This window comes from Bombus vosnesenskii, unplaced genomic scaffold (assembly GCF_011952255.1).
Source record: "Bombus vosnesenskii isolate JDL3184/JDL3185 unplaced genomic scaffold, Bvos_JDL3184-5_v1.1 scf7180000013314, whole genome shotgun sequence".
NCBI classification, from domain to species: domain Eukaryota; kingdom Metazoa; phylum Arthropoda; class Insecta; order Hymenoptera; family Apidae; genus Bombus; species Bombus vosnesenskii.
Genome location: NW_022882960.1, coordinates 6,495,807 through 6,516,258, shown reverse-complemented (window position 1 = coordinate 6,516,258; position 20,452 = coordinate 6,495,807). Strand labels below are relative to the sequence as shown.

The following is a 20,452-nucleotide window of genomic DNA, read 5'->3' as shown; positions in this document are numbered from 1 at the left end:
ATTAGCCATTTTCTTCGTTAATACGAGTTATATTTATTGTAAATATATGTAGATCAAGCGAAATAAACATATATATTATATTACATGTTATAGTACATCGCTGGCTATACTTGTTAAATATTCATTCATATATATTTACGTATATATTATATTTTTCTATAAATTCATTCATCAATTTTTTGACGATCCTGCAATCACTCTGCAATCATTGACTCATTGACGATTCTACCACTTGCTAAAGATTCACTGACGATTCTCTTACGTTTCTCTGGTATCTGTCTCACGTCACATATTATACAATTTTTTCTACTGCAATCTCAAATATTTTACACGTGGGTCATAAGCCTAAATCTTCATGCTATTCGCGCATATTCATGGAAATCGCTATTTCGTTTTCTTTCACTCACTGTCGATGTTCAAGCACTCGTCGCTCGACGATTCCCTGCATCCGCAGATCATTCCACGCAGCTTCTACAATTACAATTACGATTCTTCGTATCGGATTACCGGATGTACATGTGTGGAATTTCAAGTATTAATTTCGAGATCTCAACTTTCAATGTTCAATAGACTAATTATAATTACAAAAGTGTTTCTCTTCAGAATAAACAAACGAATGCAAGAATTCCCAGGGAATTCCCGATTTCGAGTAATCGGCTTTATCTCTATTTCCACGCGATCGGCACCCGCATTACTCGCAATTAAACTCACGGGAGGAAGAACGATGCAGGCCAAGTCCATGGAACTGACCGCGGGGCTCTCGAGTGGAAAACGACTTTTCTTTTAAATCAACCAACGAGGAAAATCCTCGTGAAACCGCGAACTTGATGGTTTACCTCGGTTCCTTCTTTCTCGTTGCGCTCTTCAATCCTGATCGATTTCAACTTTCGTCGTGATCGACTCGCAGTCAGAAAAGACGATTCTTTAATCCATTAAGGATCGAGTAATACAATAACACGCGTAAACGCAACGTTATGATTAAATAAATTTTAATTATCGTCGTGTAAAGCCAACATTACAATTAAACAAATTTTACATTTTAGACTTTCTCGATGTCTGTCAGATGACATATTCGTGTTTTTCCGGATCCGGAAACAGGAGAAATCACAAACGTATAAACGTAAATAGAGTATGTTATTGTTTCGTCGAGTTAATGAAAAACGTATTATGAAAAGCGATACGTTGCAAGAAACGAGACAGACAAAGACGATCCTCACATTTCAATCTTCTCTATTAATTAGCCGCGACGCATATCCAAAATGTCAAGTCTAAGTATGCCTTTTACGTTTATGTTGTGGGAAAGAACAGGAAAATAATTAACCGCGTTGGAGCGTGTCGTCACAGTTTATAAAAGCGAACGAGAGTGGGATTGGAACAAAATCGAGCCGTGAGTTTTACGTGTCTAGGCGTCTACGTATCGTTGCCGAGTTCAGTTTCCTCCTTCGTCGTCTTCGAGAATGAGATCGACGCTGACTCGCGTCGACGGCGTTCGATCGCTTCCCGAGATCCGCGCGCGTGTCGATCGCGTGCTTCCACCTTTTTGACGGAAGAAATCATTGAGCCATTGGGAACAAGAAGGTGCAAGACTGGCAACAAGTGAAGAAGAAAATTCTTTCTTTATTCAATTTTCTTTCCGTTTGCATTTATTAAAAACGGTTGAGTTTTTTGAGAAAAATTGTGCACGGCGATCGAAACTTCAGAATCTCAAGTGAAAGGAAGTTTATGGAAAAGGAGAAGATACTTTGCTTGGAATCATCAGACTTTCTAAGAAAAAGTGTCCCGAGTGACCTTGGATTTAACCACGTTTTAACAGGGTAATTTGATTTCTACAACGTTTCGATGCGGTTTACGAATATCGTATGAATAGAACGTTGGTAATTAACCGCGAGATGTCTTGTTTACGTAGTGTTGTATCAAATACACAGAGTATATGTACAATATAATGACTTCACTTAATTGAGATCGTTGGATTACAGTCGAATCACGACAGTTTGTGTTATATTCATTAATATTAGAATACTTCATTTTAATTTTAATTTCTATCGTATCCTGTAATATGTATTCTGCGTTTCACGTGATATAATCTACAATATATATATATATAACGATATAAACTACGATTCTAATAACAATTAAATATAATAGTATAAACTACAAATTCAAATTAATTCGTATAAGCTGCATTTAATATAAACTACAAATTAATATTAATCGATCTAATTCCAATATAATCGAAATTATTGTGATCATTGATAATCTAACGAACCAAGTTCAGGGTTTAATGGTTTCATTGGAAGTTATCAGACAGTTTATAAACAAAAAAATGTTCCGCATGAACAAACTTTCGAGTATATTAAAAAAATTGACGATTCGGTTCAATAAAAGCGTGTGCTATTGCTTTGATCATGTATGTATAATATTGAAAGTACATATATAGAGTCTCTGTTTACACAACCACACCACAGGTGATCCGTAATTAAATATCTATTTCATTAAACTATTTATTAAGTTGATAACGTTATAGTGTACATATATTGAATGTATTATAAAATACGGATACAGAGAAAGTGTTCTGCGTGCAGACGTAATTGGAAAGTATCCAAAGGAACACTTATCCCACTTGACCTTGAATCTTGATAATTTTCATTACGACTTTAACCTGTTTCAGTTACTATCGAGATTGTATATCTTGTAACTTGATCTCACTAACCTCTTTCATAATTTTATATGAATCATAGTCCTTACAATAGTAGAACTATTCGACGTATTGTTATTTTCAATTCCTGTGTTCTAAAGATAACAATTATCCGATTAACCAGAATCCTTTGTTTTTCTTGATAGCAAGAGAATGTGTACAGGTCATGTTTTGTTTCCAATTTCACTCAATGCATTTTTATTATAAACAGTAAATGTCTGACGATGTCTATTTTTTTTATTAACCAAATGCTTGTTAATTTTAATGATATTATTTGATCCTATGATAGACAATTTATACAATTAAATAAAACTCGACTTTTTAACCATCGGGCTTCTAGCAAATAACATTTTTAGCAAAAAGAATTCGGAAGCTTCAAAAGGATAAAATCGATCTAGTAGTCTGTTCACAAAGGTCGGCAGTGTTATTACAATCGTAAAAGCTCAATTAGCGGCACGCGTGCTTACCCATTGCATAAATGACAGATAATGTTATCAAATAATTCATTGAGCCATAAACACTTGGGTTATGGTCTTAACGAACAAAGACCTTCGATTTTCTCAGTCTTATTCTGTGCTAGAAAACTTAGCAAGGTCGATATTACTTGCTTTCAAATACATAATGGAACTGTGATAAAAATTAGTTACAATTTTTCTCTATGCGGGTTTACTAACACTTCATGCAATTATCACTATGTGTCACTGCCTGTACATATGCACAGTGACGAAATGGGTAATACCGTAAGAATTCATATGTCGCAGTTACCTCTTGCGCTAATTTAATGGCTGTTGATGATTTTCTAACATTCCACAAGAAAATAGTTAACCTTTAACGTAAGCTTCGAGTGAAATAGTTAGGCTATGTGTGTTTTCATTGGAATGATATATAAAGGATTCGAGTAACAAACATCGACTAACTAATGCAGTTAAATATACGATATGCTAAATATAAAATACGTTATACGGGAAAATAAGGTATAACGGAGCAGATGAATAAAATTGAACGTCAATGTTTCTCTTAGATAAGAGATACGAAGGAATTGTTGTCGTGTGACGTGAACCGATTAAACGTCCTCACAATAGTTCGTGATCGACCATCGACCAGTGCACACGTTATTTCTTGACTGACAGACTTGGAGAAATTTTTGGTGTGGATATTTCGATTTTCTGTTGCTATCTCTACCATCTTTTAAAACTTGTATTTTGAAAATTTCGAACAATAAATATAACATTGAATTCTATAGTCCTTACGTTGTATTTTAACGTTTTATATCACTGGTTCTTTATATCACGTTGAAGTATAAATATCAAATGTTTATTAAGTTCCCTCGTCTGAGGCAAAAGGGAACATTTTTATTAGAAATGTTTCCTGGCACTTATTATTCTTTCTTGCAATTAGTAGATCGTGAAATAAAATTGTAATTGCTGTCCTAGTTTCCCAGAAAATTGACACGATTCGTGAAATGTCAAGGGTGGGCCCATGAGGCTTGTACCGACGCTGAGTAAGAAGATGACGTATTTATTTATGATCTTTGTTCGTGAAATAATAAAATTAAAACATAGGTTTATATATATTGACATATATTACATAAATAAATAATTTTGAATTCATAGGAATAAAGATTTTGCACTTTTTAAATCTACCACTTGAACGAAGCGAATATTTCTAAACTTTCCTAAATATTATTTTCTTTCTTTAATAATCTAAGGCCTACTTAAACCTCCTATCGAAACCCTATGCTTTTATCGCCTTTCGATTTTTTATTATTACAATCCAAAGTTATCTAAGCGTTCCATTATGCCCCACTCGCCTCTATATATTTTTTCAAGAATCAAAAAAGAGAACATTTGTTTATTTCTATAAAATAAATCTAGGAAAATAGATCTAGGAAATGTCCGAAACATTGCACAAATAATAGTGCAACGCAAGATTTTGTTCGAAATTAATTTTTCAAGAATAATAAAATCCAAAGAAATAAATGCTACAAAGACTTTTACGTAAAGAATCAGCAAAATATATTCTGTGTGCAGAGAAATTAGATGATTAAAAGTTTGAAAAGTAAAAAGTTGAGGACAATAAACACTCGAAAAATTGTGCACTAACTTATATGGCACACCAGTGTAGCGTTATTGCTCGTTGTACTATCGACAAAGGTAATTTATCCTATCGATGAAATTAGATTTCAACAATCGAGGAGAATACAAATGTGACAATGCAGAAATCGTGAACACTATCGCATTATCGAAATCATTGAGTTTCATCTATTGTTTTAAGTCGAGTGATTTTACGAAATCGACGACCGTAAAAAGGAGCTAATGAAATACCAAGATAGAATAATAGATACTTCGAGGTCGAAAGACAGTGACTATTGTTGTCAGCATTGGTAATCGGACTTTGTTATTTATACCGTTGCGAATCAGCGTTTTTGTTATCGATGAAATCCAACTTGTCGTGATCACTCTCGATCGACGAGTTATCGTTACACTGATCACAGTGACGTAATTGGAACCGCGAATCCCGGTTACATTTAACTAATTGCGATTTCGTGATTACTCGTCACAACACCGCGAAACGGTAACCGCGTTGCTTTCATCTTTGTCGTTAATTCTCTGTGGTTTTCCAATCAATCATTGCACATTTTTCGCGTAATGTAGGTTAAACAACGTGTTTCTTTCTGGTAACTTAATTCGATTATTAAACCTTGCGATAAAGACGTAGTGGGATCTTTTAGTTATTATTATTATTATTATTATTATTAGCGATAGTATCTTTCTTATCGTTTTGTCGTTCTTTGTATTAAAAATAGCCTTCGAAGAAGCATATTTCTTAATTAAGATGCCTTTAAACCTGTCTTAGAATTTATCTTGTTGAATAAATTCAACTGTTCCAAAGAAACCTCATCTTCTTTATTCCTTTAGTGATTTTCACTTTAAGAATCTTCAATTATCTTTTCTTTTTATTAGAACTACCTTTATGAATACATATCATGTTTAAAATGCCTTCAATCTTATTTTTTAATTGTTACGAAATTCAATACTTTGAAAAATTCTGTATCTATTCTAATTAAATTTATGTAAAATCAGTGATATTAAATTACAAGAGCTGAAGGTCGTTGAATATATCATAGAAGAGAATCTCTCGTAACATAATCCACCATACAGGTAATAAAGGAATGACCGTAAATATCACGGTGATCGTGTTTTCCAGAATTGAACCGTGCTTTTACACGCGACGAACTCCGCGAAAATCCATGTAACGAATGAACGAATAACGAAGGTAATTTAAGGTTTGCATACCGTATCAAATTTCCCCATGTATCCATACCATACTCAACGAAAAGTTTGCTACCATAACAAGATACACGTAGGTTTCATGTACGTGGAAACAATTTACTTGGAACGTTTGGAAAATGGAACATATTTTAAATAAATCATCGACGAAGTTTCTTACCATATTTCATAACCATAATAGGTATATATCATAAACTAGTAGATACATCAGATTTTTCCTCTTGCAATAATAATATTTCTTTCCATTTATAGCCTCGTCCATAATTCATCTAATGCTTGTTAACTTTAAAGGAAAATGTTCATTAAGATAAATCCCTAATATGATTTTAAAAATAGTATAATTTCGAAATTAATTTAATTCTAGAAAAATATAATATAATTTAATTTTTAATTTCGTTTCGTAAATATACCATTGACTTATTCTTTATGGATGTGCGCGTGATTTTAGTCCACTTGATGCACAATTGCTCTTTTAATTTAGTGGTAGGATGCAATAAAATTTGTTAATAATGAAGCTAAGAAAGAAACACTAAAAGGGTTTCAAAATTTCGTTTGCTCAAGCTTTCACAGAAAATGTTCTCCTTCTAATCATAAAGCTATCCAAGATACTCGATATACATGGTATTAATCAATTAAAAATAACGAATAAAATATCTGAGAGTGTATTATAGTCATCGATACAATTTTTGGTCATATTTTGAAAAATTATGATTGAAATTCATACATCTACATGTATTTTAGCAATCTAGGGACGCGATAAATCTATGTACTTACACGAGCAAAACAATTTTAACGTACATATACGTAGGGTGCAATTTTGGAAATGGATTCAGCGATAATCTTTTAAATTAATCAAAAATAATGTTCAATAAGAGAACTTAAATTAAAGGTAGACAAATACGAACACAGACATCGTACGTTGTATCAATTTTCGATGCTTTTCTTCGATTCCAACATACATGTTGCGGTACGCAATACATAGTAGTGTGTTATAGATTGCAAAATACGAAAAGAACTCTCAAACATTTCATTCTTCATGTAGACAAGCATATGTTTCACTCGCAAAACGCCTGATCGAAATAGTTGAGACTCGACTGACTTAGAGCATCGAGTTTCCAACGTTTATGGTTTATGGTTTTCAACGGCGATGAAAAGCGAAAGGGAAGCCAGACTCGAGAGAGTTCGTTGTTGGTGAAACGTGCGAATGAAAATTACTCAGGACCGACAACGACAACGAAAACACAAGATACACCCGAGGCTCGGATATAACTTCGATTGCCCGATTTATTAATCGACAGCCGTACACTTTTCTACGCGCGAAGATAACTCTGGATAAATAATTCGTGCATTCGTCTGCGCTGAATTTTCTTTCGTGCGCTAAATATTCACCGTTGGAACAACAGCGTCGTAAATTATATAGGAGCTACGAAGACGGTAGAAACTTCCTCGGAAAAATACAATCTTTTAGGATTGCATTTTTCCAGCGGGAAAGAGGGACGGAGATTTCTGCCGGCAGGGAAAAAAGGTATAGGTTATTTTGTGAAATGCGGAGGATAAAACGCGGATTATTTGTGCTTATGCGAATCGTTCCTAAAATATCGAGATTAATCTGCAACACTGCAACTGTTGTAACTGTTAACTGAGTATATCCGCTTCCTCTTATTTTAGTATCAAGTATTGTATCGTATAGATGTTTGAACAAATGTTTCGGGAAAAGATAACTATGTAAATGTAATATAAATATACATAAATATATATATATATTCTATACATTTATACTATACATAGAGCGAGAGTCAAAGTACAAAAATGTGATTTGTATAATATTGATTTACCTGTTCTTACTTATGTCTTTTTTGCTATTCATTTGTATTCCTACATACTTTATATCTGTTCAATCGATTCTTTTATATCTTCATATCTTTCCAACGCTACTGTGTGAACAAATGTGTCAAAGAAATAGTTGTATAAACGTAATAAATTGTACATTCTGTGCATACGACTATTGTACTATACGTATACAATGAGAAAAAGTGAGTATACACCTTATAAAAATTTTGTTAAAAAATATTTTTGTCATTCACATTTTTGACTCTCGCTCTATCTTTGTATGTATAATTGTATGTCTGCTCAGTTTGATTCCGGTTCTTCTGCAGCGTCTAGCCTTCTGAAGTTACAAGTAAATAGAAGAAATCTGTCGTATGTAAATAGTCGGAAAAGAGAAAGAGGACGGACAGAGCATTTAATTATTCCTATATTATACGAACAAAAGTAGAAATTAATTTTCGTGGAACTTTTTTGTACATGCATATAAATCAATATACGCTATTAGCAATGTCGATAGCAATTACAATGATAAAAGACGCTCGATTATCCTATTTGAAGAAGAATTCAAATTTAAACGCATCTCGATTAAAGAAAATGATTGCAGACTTTAATTACAGGCTCGTAAATCGTAAAGATGGATTTTTTCCCACAAATATACATACATATTACCTATGTGTAAATAATCTGAAGGAATAGATTGTATTTACTGAATATAAACATTCGTAAGGTGGGAAGAATTCTCTTAGAAAAAGTTAATAGTAAATCTTACTGAAATAAATTAAACACACAATGTTTAGGAATAATAAATTTTCATATTTTGAAAACTCTATTACAGTTTATGTAACAACGAAGGATAGATACTATAACAAGATTCTTGGAAAACACCGTCTAGATCATCTGTTCAAACTCACATTGCTAACAGTTTGCCATTATGCAACAACAGGAAGATACATTATCCGTGTTACGAATCGGTATAATTATATCCGTTTTCTATAAAAATTGCGTAACGATGACGCGTCAATGCGCTTATTATCATAACTAGATATTTTTTTTTCGTGCGCCCTTTGTTCAGCTGTAAGTAAGAAACGCGTCGTAGGTCCAATTAAATATCGGTTTTTTATCATAATCCTGTGAATTTTCACATATCCTCGGAAATCGTTAAAAATGAAACGAAATAAAAAGTCTAAGTTATCGGTTCTAAGTTGATACGATTTTGTAAAATTCTTCGACTCATAGTAATTAATAAACTGTGCGTTATTACGCAGCTTCATATTTTTATTAATATTAAGAACAAATATGGAGTCTCACCAGTAATTTCTTTCACCTGATAAATATTACAATAGGAACTTTCATTTCAATATTTTACGCATTTTGGCATATTATACGCAATTTTTATATCTTCAAATTTCACATAAACGTATAAGAATTCACAGTCTGGTAACTAAAAATAAAGATACAAATAAATAAATAAGAAGAAGAGAGGGAAAGTTTATTGAAAACCAGAATATGTTTTGAAAAATAAATAGATTATTGTTCTTCCATACACGATGAAAGCACAATAATTCCTCCACCATGGAAATTCACCGATAAGTGAACGACGCTCGGACGCGGCGGCGCGCCATAATTATCGCAATTATGATTTAATTGTGCGACAATGATAATGGACAGAATTCACGTGATAATAATAACAGACGGAATAATAGAATAAACAACGACGAGACTGCGTTATCAAGCAAAAGAAATGACAAATGGACAGATCCAAGATTTATATCGGAGAAAATGTTTGTGAACGTACGAGCAAACGCGTAATAAAGTTTCCTTCTCGGCCCAGTAATTGAAATGCAATATCGAAATGAATTCAGAATATTATTCAGAATATTGAAAGCGCCTGAAACACGAGGAATCGACGATCATGTTGATAATATGTAATATAATAGAATGATTGTATTATTGACCAATAGGAATGATCGTCGACAGGGATGAATGTCAGCGATGTTGTTTAATATATTTAAAAAATAATCAACTAGTTAATTATTAGAAATAAATGTATACAGCGATACAATAATAATATTCCACACACTATAGTGTCTGAATATTAAGAACCGACATTAGGAATAAATCAATAGGCAAAAGAAATAAATTTCATGCGCAACAATTGTTTCTAGATCCGAAAATTGTACATATATATCTAATGTGAATTATTATAACTTTTTGATTTACATCTTACGTTTAAATCGGTGTTACACATAATACGCGTAATCGCATAATCTAAAAGTACGTGCCAACTCGGATTTACGCCGTAGGCGCTGAACGTATTAAACGACTCAACTCATTTAGTTTTCATCCCTTGATAACAGATGTACCATAACGTCGGTCATAAAGCCCCAGTCTACGACGTAACGGAGTTTCAAAACGCGCCTAGCGTGCGGGCGTAAGTGAATTTTATGCGAATTTTGTATGCAACTGTGGTCGAACTGTCGAGGTAAATTAAAAAAATTACAGGATAAAAACTGTTTGCGATATGACGGTACGATTTTCTTTTTCATTATCTTGCCGCATTTACAAAAGTGATAAGTTATCGACGTGCATATTTGTACGTACAACGATAATCGGTTTGACGATAATCGTCGCTGACACAGTGTGTAAAGATAATGTCGTATAAAGTCACGTGGCACGTAATGATCGTGTTGTATGCAAGAACATCAGCTTGAGAGAGAAGCTCGTCTTTATTGCATGCTTTTGTCGCATAACGGCTTCCGAGATGAGATTAAATAACGCAGTTATATCAAGTTATTTGAAGTCGTAAACGCATAATACAGTTATCTCGAAGTTACATTGACGAGATGAGCGTAAATCCTGACGAATGTCAACGCGTTAAACACTGTGGAGTACTATTCGAGTTTGTGATAATGCTGCTAGTATTACGTATCATCCAACATCCTGTGGATTAAGTGTTTTAAATATGGATCATTATTAGACTTGAACACAAATAATATTTGATTAGATTTAACAAGAGTATGTATAAATCTTTCTATATTGACATGTTAAATGTTGACATGACATGATAAATGTTTGATGTCTCAAAATTCTTATAAACCGTATCATTCGATTATTATTATTGTTATTGTTCACAGTTTCATTCGTTTCGACAATATTATGTTGATAGAATTTTTACTCTTTTAAAAAATGTACAAATGTGACTTCTTTCGTCCTTACAAGTTTCACAAATTACTTCTTGCACTATTTGGAATATTCATCGCTGGCAAATATTATTTACAGTCTTTAATTTATCTTTAAATAATGCAACACTGTATCGTACGTATCGCGTCTATTACAGCGAGACTCATTTCCTCACAGATTAATTCCCGTATTATTTCGACCACTTATCGTTCACAAAATTGTGATGTACAAAATTGTATTGCGCAAAAGCATTGATTCATTTTTACAGTAGATATTATCGTTACCATACTAAACAATCGATTATATTGAAACTTAGAAATTCTTATTTTGCGTTAATCACGTCAAAGCTCTAAGCTCGTTATTCTTCCAAGTATATCTCTAAAAGAACGTAATTTTTCTCGTTCCCTTCTTGTCCGAATTACGTCCCTCCTTAATTGAATCGAGACGATAATGATTAATTGAATTAACACGGTAAAAGTAGGTAAATGAAAAGTAAACCGAGAAAATAAGCAGCAACGGTGATAAATTCGAGTCGTGAAGGATTTAGGGTGAGAACCGTGTTTCCCGTGTCCTAATGGCACGTCGGCCATAAAGCGTCGACTCGTAACAGAGGATCGAAGGTTACAAAGCGAAAACAACTGGCTCGAAACGGGGGAGGACAAGCGTGCAAAGCCGTTTCCATGCTCGCAAGCGCGGCCTTATTGCAGCCCTGGCTACGGGATACGTATCACGGGATCCTGTTAGTATCTTAGTTGGCTTTATTTCCGTTATCTCTGCTCCGAGCTAAACCGGAATCGCCGCGCTGTTCCGACACGTACTACCTGTTTACGACTGTTCACCGCGTTCCACGGAGGACCAAGATTTCCTCGTATGACAGAACTTGGCCGGATCAACCGTTTGAAAACGATTTCAAATTGAATAATATTGGTGGAAGTTGTAGAAAATATAGAAAGGAAAGAAATCTTTTGGTAACAAATTTTAACATTGTCACGTCAATGGGATTTGGATCGCTACATGATTTGTTGTGTGAAAGCTTAATCTTTCTGCGGAATTCTATTTGCTGTCTCTTTAAATATTATTCTATTTTTTTAACATCTCGACATGCGTCTATTTTGTGACATCTTGCGATAATTTTGTTGCAAATTGTACGCTATTATAATCGCCAACGACCGAGATCAACCCGCGTGAAAGTATTAAGATATCGAAATAGTAGATAATGTCGATCGTTTTGATTTTAGGGCTGAATATTCTCAAATTTCTATGCCACTGAATATTCCACAAGCATAAATTCGAAGAACTTAATATGAAAATAATTTTTGAGAATCAATTTAACTTTGAATCTGAAGTGTAATTGCTTTTGTAATCTTTTTGAAACTAACCTTGTTAAAGTTCGATCGCTACAGTTACCTTAATTATTTAAAACCTTTTTGTGTCCTGTTTGAAAAAATTGAAAACTAATATAATATTGGAAATACTAATATAATAATCGAATGACTCTATTTTTCTCTATCTATGGATTAACTGACTATGTTCACTTATTCTTGCTTCTCGACATAAAATTGCTGGCATAGTGGGATTCTATAAGGACATATTTTTCTACAAGACTTCTGGTCCTGAAACTATCATCAATCCCTTAGAAATACTTGAGATCATTTTCCGCCCCCAATTACACTCATTGTTTGAATCATAATGAAACCCATTTTCTTATCTAAATATCTCAAATATTTAAATATTTTCCCGATAAGAGAGACATTGAATTCTTTACTAGAGTTCTTATAGTAACAATAATATTATAATAATTCAGGAGTCTATAGAAACGAATATAGTTTTTCAGAAGCATGAAATTTTTACTGATAACTTACTATTACGATATCGATTTCTAAGCGCGGATTTAAAGAAATTTATTTAATCAAAGATTTTAAGTAATCTCTATCCTAACAAAATTAATTCGAAAAGTTCCACAGCATATTTACCTCGCAAACCAATGAAACAGACTGCACAACTCCAATAATTCTCTCGTTCTTCAACTTTCAAACCGTCCGACTATAAAATCTGAAGGCTCAATGACAACCATGGAGCGTGGAATATTACGACAGATGTTTATTGGAATCGTTTGTAAGTAGTACTTGATCAAAAATCAAACCAGCATCGTAAATCATTGACCTGAATAGGAGAATCGATTGAAAAAAGAAGCGGCTGAATATTTTCAAATTATTCATCGTCGCATAGGCAACCTTCTGATCATCGATAGTGGATTGAACGAAGGATGGAGCACTCCTATTATACCAAAATTCGAGCAGGAGGATCCTGTGAAAGTATCCAGCGACAAAGTGGTTTGGATAGTGAACTTGATGTACGTCGGAGTTGGTCTCGGCTCAATCGTGCCGTTTCTTTTGATGGACAGGATCGGTCGCAAAGGAACGCTATTGTTCGCCACGATACCAAAGATTGCCAGCTGGATTTTAATCGGTTTGGCAGCTACTGTTCCACAGCTTTACTTTGGTAGAATACTTGCTGGCATTGGATGTGGGATAACGTACTCTGTGATGCCTATGTACTTGGGCGAAGTTAGCAGCAAAAAGACCCGTGGACCGTTAGGTAGTACTAATTTTTATTTTTTTATTTTTTACTTATATAGTATGAGATCGTCACAGACGTAATAGTCGAATTTTTATTGAAATGTTCGACGTCTATAATTTCATTGAAAATCGCGCGAATCATGGTATAATCTTAATTCAAGATAGCCGTTGCTATATTTATGACAGAAAATGTCGGCCCATTACTTGCACACGCTCAATCTTCTATTTTATAATTTTTATTATAATAAAACGGTTGATGATAAACCTGCAAACACCTGTTATATCGCATTCGTCTGGTTTCAAGCGTTGAAACGAAACGTTATGACATATTCAACTATTAAATTGTGAAAAACTTTAGAAATTTCTGAAATCGGTCATTTCATATGTATCTTGCAATCTATTTTGTTTTCTATCTTTTGTTGTTTATCTACGATTATTCTTTCATTAAGTTATTTCGATATTAAATTATAAGTAAAAGCATGACTTTTAAAGATGTTACGTTAAAACAATCTACCATTGGTATGAAAAAATTACATCAGAAAGTAGTATATAACAAATAACATTATCAGTAATATTCAACGAAAGACTTGAACTGTACGTCATAAATATTTTACGGTGAATTGCGTCTTCCTTAACATTATTTCCAATGAAATTATGGACTATATTTAATGATATATACTTTTATTTTTATCACATTCAATTCACTCCTTATCCCTTTGATTCGATGTTTAGGTACATCGTTATGAAATTTCAAAGCTTCTTTTCGACGTATAATGTATTCAAGATTACATAGAACTTTAATATATTAGCATAGGTAAACTTCGAATAATAAGGTTAATTGGCCTCACGTTATTAAGGGTCGTGTTATACAAATATTATTACACAAGCATTACTATAGTAATAATATACATGTATTACGTGATGAGTACTTATTTGTTATTAACAATACAAAATTCTATTTTCGGTTCTGTACTACCCGTTAACCTTATCAATAACGCTAAATATTTCCAAGAAGATTATAATCTTCTAAGATCTAAATATTTCCAATAGCGAAAAAAGAGAATTTCATAGAACCCGTACAAACATCGCATTATACGATGATCGCTTGTACAGAATTCTTATACCATTGATTGTACGGTTAACCAAAGAGAGACCAATCTTTTGTACCATTAATCAAAAATTTTCCCTCCCAAACAACCATCACTTCTGTTCCTAAATTCTAAACCTAAAGCCAACAATGTAACCACGATTAATCTCCCAAATCCCTTAACACTGTCCGAATCTCATAAAATAAACAGATCTCTTAGATGATCCAAAAGATAAGCAAACTTGTCGTCCAGGTACTCTGATGGCTGTGCTTCTAAACACGGGGATGATGCTAGCGTACGCGATCGGCTTATGGGTGTCTCGTTTCACGATGTCCATGATCTCGGTCTCGATACCCTTAATATTTCTCTTGACGTTTGTCTGGTTACCGGAAAGCTCCGTGTTCCTCACGAAGAAGAACAAACTAATATCCGCGGAGAGGACGTTGAAATGGGCGTTAGGAAAGGACGACGTGATGGAGGAACTGGAAGAAATCAAACGGATCGTGGCGACCGAAGATCACAGCCCCGATAGAACGTTGGGAAGATCATTGCAGGAGATGTTCACTAGGCGTGAGAATCGTCGTGCTTTTCGTATCGCTGTGATTGTCATGAGCGCGTTGACGTTAACGGGGGCGGCTCCTTTGCTCGCTTATCAATCGTTCATATTCGAGGAAGCTGGCTTCGAGGTCGCAACGAATATTAGCATCGTGATCACTGGATGTGCAATTGTATTAGCTGGAAGCGTGTGCGTGTTGCTGGTGAGGATGGCCGGCAAGAGATTGCTGTTGCTGATCTCGACGCCCATCTGTGTGCTGTCCTTGACGATGATGGGAATCTTCTTCGGGCTCCTGACGAGCGACCACGACGTCTCCAAGCTACGATGGATACCCAGCGTGTTCCTTGTGATTTATGTGCTTGGATACGGACTCGCGCTGAACCCGATCCCGCTGGCCTACGTAGGCGAGATCTTTCACATAGACGTGAAGGTACCCGCCGCCATATTCTGCTCAGTCTATTACGCCATCGCTACCACTACCATGGTAAAATTCTATCAGGTAGGTATTTGAGAGATATGACAATCATCGTTGCTTAATCATTGAAACGGCGATCAGGTGATGGATTTTTGATTCGATTTGAGTAAAGACTTTGGGTTGCCTTGAGAATAAAATTGTTCGGTATTGATCGAACATGATGGCGTTTCACTTCAAGTGTATGTTTTCTTGGAAATAGAGTCGGGATGCTTTTTCTTATTCATTAACGGAGTATAGGATTTCACGTATGAACGAAACGTTTAAATTAAGGGAAAAAGAAGCGAGAGGAAGAAATGATTAGAAGGTTTACACGATTTTAAAATATACTTGTTAACGATCAAAAAATAGCTATTTTAAGATTATTAACATTTTTTACATATCAACATCTATTTTTTGTATTGTACAATATCAAATTCAGTTCTTGAAACCATATAAACTTTTAATTGCTTTTTCCTATCTTCGATAATTGAAGAAGTAACGTAGATATTCAATTTCGACGAGATACACTGTATAATTGTACATATCAAATATCATTCTTCTCTCTTTTTTTACAATAAGATAGAAATGTTTTTATTTTGCGATTGTTTTGCAATTCTCATTTTTCTTTTTTTCTTTTTGCAAATAGGACGAGAATATCTTTGTTCGTTACGAATGGAAGAAGATATTGGTGTAGATTAAATATTATCCTTCCATTTTTATGTTTATCTCTATTTTCGCGGTAGAAGCGTCTTTTTATCACTATGGAATGTAAATTTATATGGAAACAAAACATTAACCAGCTTCTTTATTTTTATTTTATCGGTTCTTTTTATTAGCGTATGACAGAATCTTGAATGTAAACTAAATATTATCCTCGTTTAGTTTTATTTTCCCGAGGTTCCCGAGATATGTAATTGGGAAAAATCCCATATCAGTAGCTATTTGTTCCGGATAGTGATCGGTTTTTACACTTTCGGTATTTCAAACACAATAGCAAAATTGAAACGTTTATCGAGCGAGAGATACCGTTGGTCATAGAAATATTCGACTACGTTATATATTGTATATATTGTACGTAAAAATTATTTTATTAATTATAAATCTATCATTAATAAATATTTATATACTTTATATTGCAGTAATGATATAATTTTTTTCAAAAGAAAATATGTGTCAAGTACGTGAATGCTTATACGTACCTAGTACAAATATGAAACACGCGAATGATATTTCTGTAACGAACTGTAATTCCATAATCTAAAAACACGCGTTTCGTAACGCATCGATGGAACGCAAAAACGACGAAGAATTTATAAAATATTTTTCTAACGACTTTTTCTTCCTTCGTTATTGCATACCAGAGAAGATCATCGTCGTGTATCCGCATAACTTACGTGCATGTAATAGACTCGTGCAAACTCGAATAATTATTTCGCCTTATTCGTAGGTGCTTCAAGAATCGTACGGAACGTACATGCCAATATTGGTGTTCGCTGTGATTACTTTACTTATATGGTTACTAATTTATCGATACGTGCCAGAGACCGAAGGAAAGACCTTGGAGGAAATACAAATAGAATTACGAAGAAAATATTGACAATTTTTATTGACTCGATTCAGCGTTGTAAATTATTTAATAAAGGATATATGACACTCTTAAATAAAAGTAGTGGATACTTCGTTTCCCTTACTTTATAGCGTTACTTTGTTGAACTATGAGTTTAATATACGTATGTACGATATAACGTAGAATAGATGTTAGAGTTTCCCTGTAACACGAAAAGTCTCATATTAAATCGAATCGAGATTTGAATATTTAAAGGACATTATTAGTTCATCTGGAGATGTTCTAACTTTAATCAGAGTTTCAACAATGTTCGATGTATAATAATCTCGTCTTTGAAACTTGTGAATTAACATGCAATGGCAACGTATTGTTGGATTAGAGAGCTAGTTTTCTGCTAATTAAACTCTTCCCGCATGATATCCAACTATAAGTCTAATTCACTACAGAAGCAAGTTTCGTTATAAATAAACGAAATTTATTCCATTAGATTCTCATATTTATTACATTGGATATATTGACATTGTATATTGCATATTGTATATATTATGGATAAATTATATATTGGATATATTGATTATATTGAATGTACTTTCCGATACTCTCCAATACAATTAATAATTGTTTTAGTAAGCACCATTCCAATCTTCATTCATGAAAATTCTACATTTCTATTCATTTATTTTCTCAACATGAAATCTTTGCTATTAAATATTTAAAAATTCCATAATTGCTATATATAATTTGTGACTTCTCACTGCCAATTATATCCAATAAGAATTGTGTATATGCATATGTGTATGTATGTATATACATTGCAACTAACTTCTTCAAGATAAAGTAACACTCTATCAACTGTTCTATTCAACTACATAAATTTCCAAGTATTTATTACGTGTAACGTCATCTTGCAAGTTAATATTCTTAAACTTCGTTTTACTATTTCCAACATTGTTAGTCTTTCTCTTAATTTATGAACAGAAAGAATCCCTTTAGAAGTGAATCAAGTATCGTTTAATCCTTGGAGAATCCTAACTACAGCACTGAAACAACGCGTTATTCCTATTGAAATCTACATTTCAAAATTTCTAATCGCGACAGCTATATAATCCCATAAAACCCGCGCAAGCCAAAAATTCGACCGGCCAAAAAGTCCAAAAAATCCAAACAACCCGCTATAGATTAAATACCTAGCGTGGTCCAAAAGTATGACGAAGAACGCATAGAATGCAAACCGATTACGTAAACAGCGTGGTGAACGTGATCATGGAAATTCGCGAGAGGCGGAAGGTGAAAAACGAAGACGAAGGGAGGAAAAAAAGGATGAAGGGGTGGACGGTGATCAATACCGACGTGCTCTTGATTCCCCCGGAATCAGGCACGACGGAGAGGGCAAACTGTAATTTCGACGAATTACACTCGAAACTGCGTCAGTGGTTGGGGGTGAGGGGTGGGGGGTGGGGGTGGGGCGGGAAAGCTTAAAAGAGGACCGTGGGACTTGTTTGATCGCGAAGTTCGCTATCTGCAAAGAGAATCGTTAAGCAGCGATATCACGGACGCCGAGGCGTTCTCGCACGTTTCCCTCTTTCTCTTTCGTCTCCTGGCTAAACTATTTGAGTTTCCGTTTAAAAAACGCGCGTGCCGCGTAACCGAACTGTGCTCGAAACGCGGTGCAGCAAGCTTTCTCGTTCCGTGTTTATTTAGAGTGGGCCGCGGAGGATTTGTTTGCGTTCGCCGCGTCATACGAAATTTTCCCGGGTCAGTGTACACACTTTACCACCGGTTTAGCGAACTTTGACAATCTTTTTGCCTTTTTCCCCTCTCTTTTGTTTTTTCCATTTTGTAGTTTTTTTCCTTCCTTTTCTGTCCCCCTTTTGTTTTCGTTCCGGGCTTCGCCTGTTGGCTTACAATTAAACCAGCTCGGACAATTCCAGCGCGTTGTCAAAGTATCGTAGAACGTTTCGTTGAATGGCGAACGACCACGGAATTGGCCGTAGTTTAGAAACGTTCTTCAAGTTGCCGCAGTTGTGAATTTAGTTGAGCCTGAAAGGGTTTGCGGGTTATATTGGTACGCGAATTGTGTTTGCATGGAATGCAGATCTCCTTTTTTCTTTTTTTATAGAAAACTCGCTCGAGATGCTCGATCGAATACTGCGAAATGCGAAGATTTCTAGTTGCACCTTTGAATCAGTATTTACTAATATTTTATTACATCTTATGGTTTCTCTCGTATTTTTTTATACAATTTATTCGAAGAAAAAAGTTAGGTCCTTTAAAATAAAAGTTGAGTTATTGTTGTAGTCGTCGGAACGATAATTATTCGAAACAGCGTGAAATCGAAACAGACATCGGGACGAGCAAAAGAAAGAACAAGTGAACGAGTGTACAAGGCGATATTCTGTTCAACCAAAATTTTTTTATTTTGTCGCGTTTACGCGAGACCTGGTGCACGATGCTTAAGCAGAGTGCAAACAAATACAGTTTGCAGATGTAAATAAAATCGTTTCGGTTCTCACTTGGTCGAAACTATGCAGCGATTCGTAGAAAACTGAAATTACTGTAGCGGATATTAAAATCTACGCATTACTCCTCCGGTGAAAATTACCGGCTTCCTGTTTATTTTATCTCGAAAGCTACTGCACATCGTAATAGAGCAAATATTTTCACGGAAACGTGAAACCGGGATCAAAGAAATTATGCGTAATTACAAGTAATTATATGTAAATTCGTGATAACCAAAACACTGTTCCGTGCTGTTTAAATATTTCGATGTCTTTCATGATTGAAAAATATTCGTCTTTAAATATTTACAAATAAAAATATTTTAGAAAATTTAAAATTTAAAAAGAACGATACTAATTCTATAATATAATAATAATAGTTTCATAATGTCATAGTAGACGTATAACAATCGAAGCATCATTTTTTTTTTATTATTTTCTCAAATATCTGAAAAGTCAAATTTGTTGTCAATTTTATAATATCATAATGCAGTAGTAAATGTTAAAAAACCAAAAATTATTCTTTCGTGTATTCTACACTAATACAATCTCTTCAAAAATCGAGAAAAATACAGATACATAACAATTTAAATCTTGTAACACGATAATTCTCTTTCGCAACAGTTGTTCTTTTACCTAATCTTAGGTATTCTTCTATAATACAATACTTCGTTTAATTCAATATCTCCAATGATAAAAAAATTAGTTTTCCAATATC

General features: G+C 34.1%; 2 protein-coding genes across 4 annotated transcripts in view; both read left to right on the top strand.

Moving 5' to 3' along the window:
* LOC117235031 (glutamate receptor 1) overlaps positions 1-20,452 on the top strand; it is a 335,753-nt gene that overhangs the window by 246,359 nt on the left and 68,942 nt on the right. The gene's annotated exons all lie outside the window — the stretch shown is intronic.
* On the top strand, positions 1,371-17,338 carry LOC117235032 (facilitated trehalose transporter Tret1-like). Of its 2 annotated transcripts, none has more exons than XM_033496679.1 (5): positions 1,371-1,814; positions 12,957-13,107; positions 13,222-13,590; positions 14,912-15,714; positions 17,117-17,338. In XM_033496679.1, exons 2-5 carry the CDS (start codon positions 13,056-13,058, stop codon positions 17,264-17,266), a joined length of 1,374 nt encoding a protein of 457 aa, XP_033352570.1. In that variant the 5' UTR covers positions 1,371-1,814; positions 12,957-13,055; the 3' UTR covers positions 17,267-17,338. The 2 variants fall into 2 exon arrangements, with proteins under 2 accessions (XP_033352570.1, XP_033352569.1); XM_033496678.1 differs by having other exon boundaries at positions 12,949-13,107.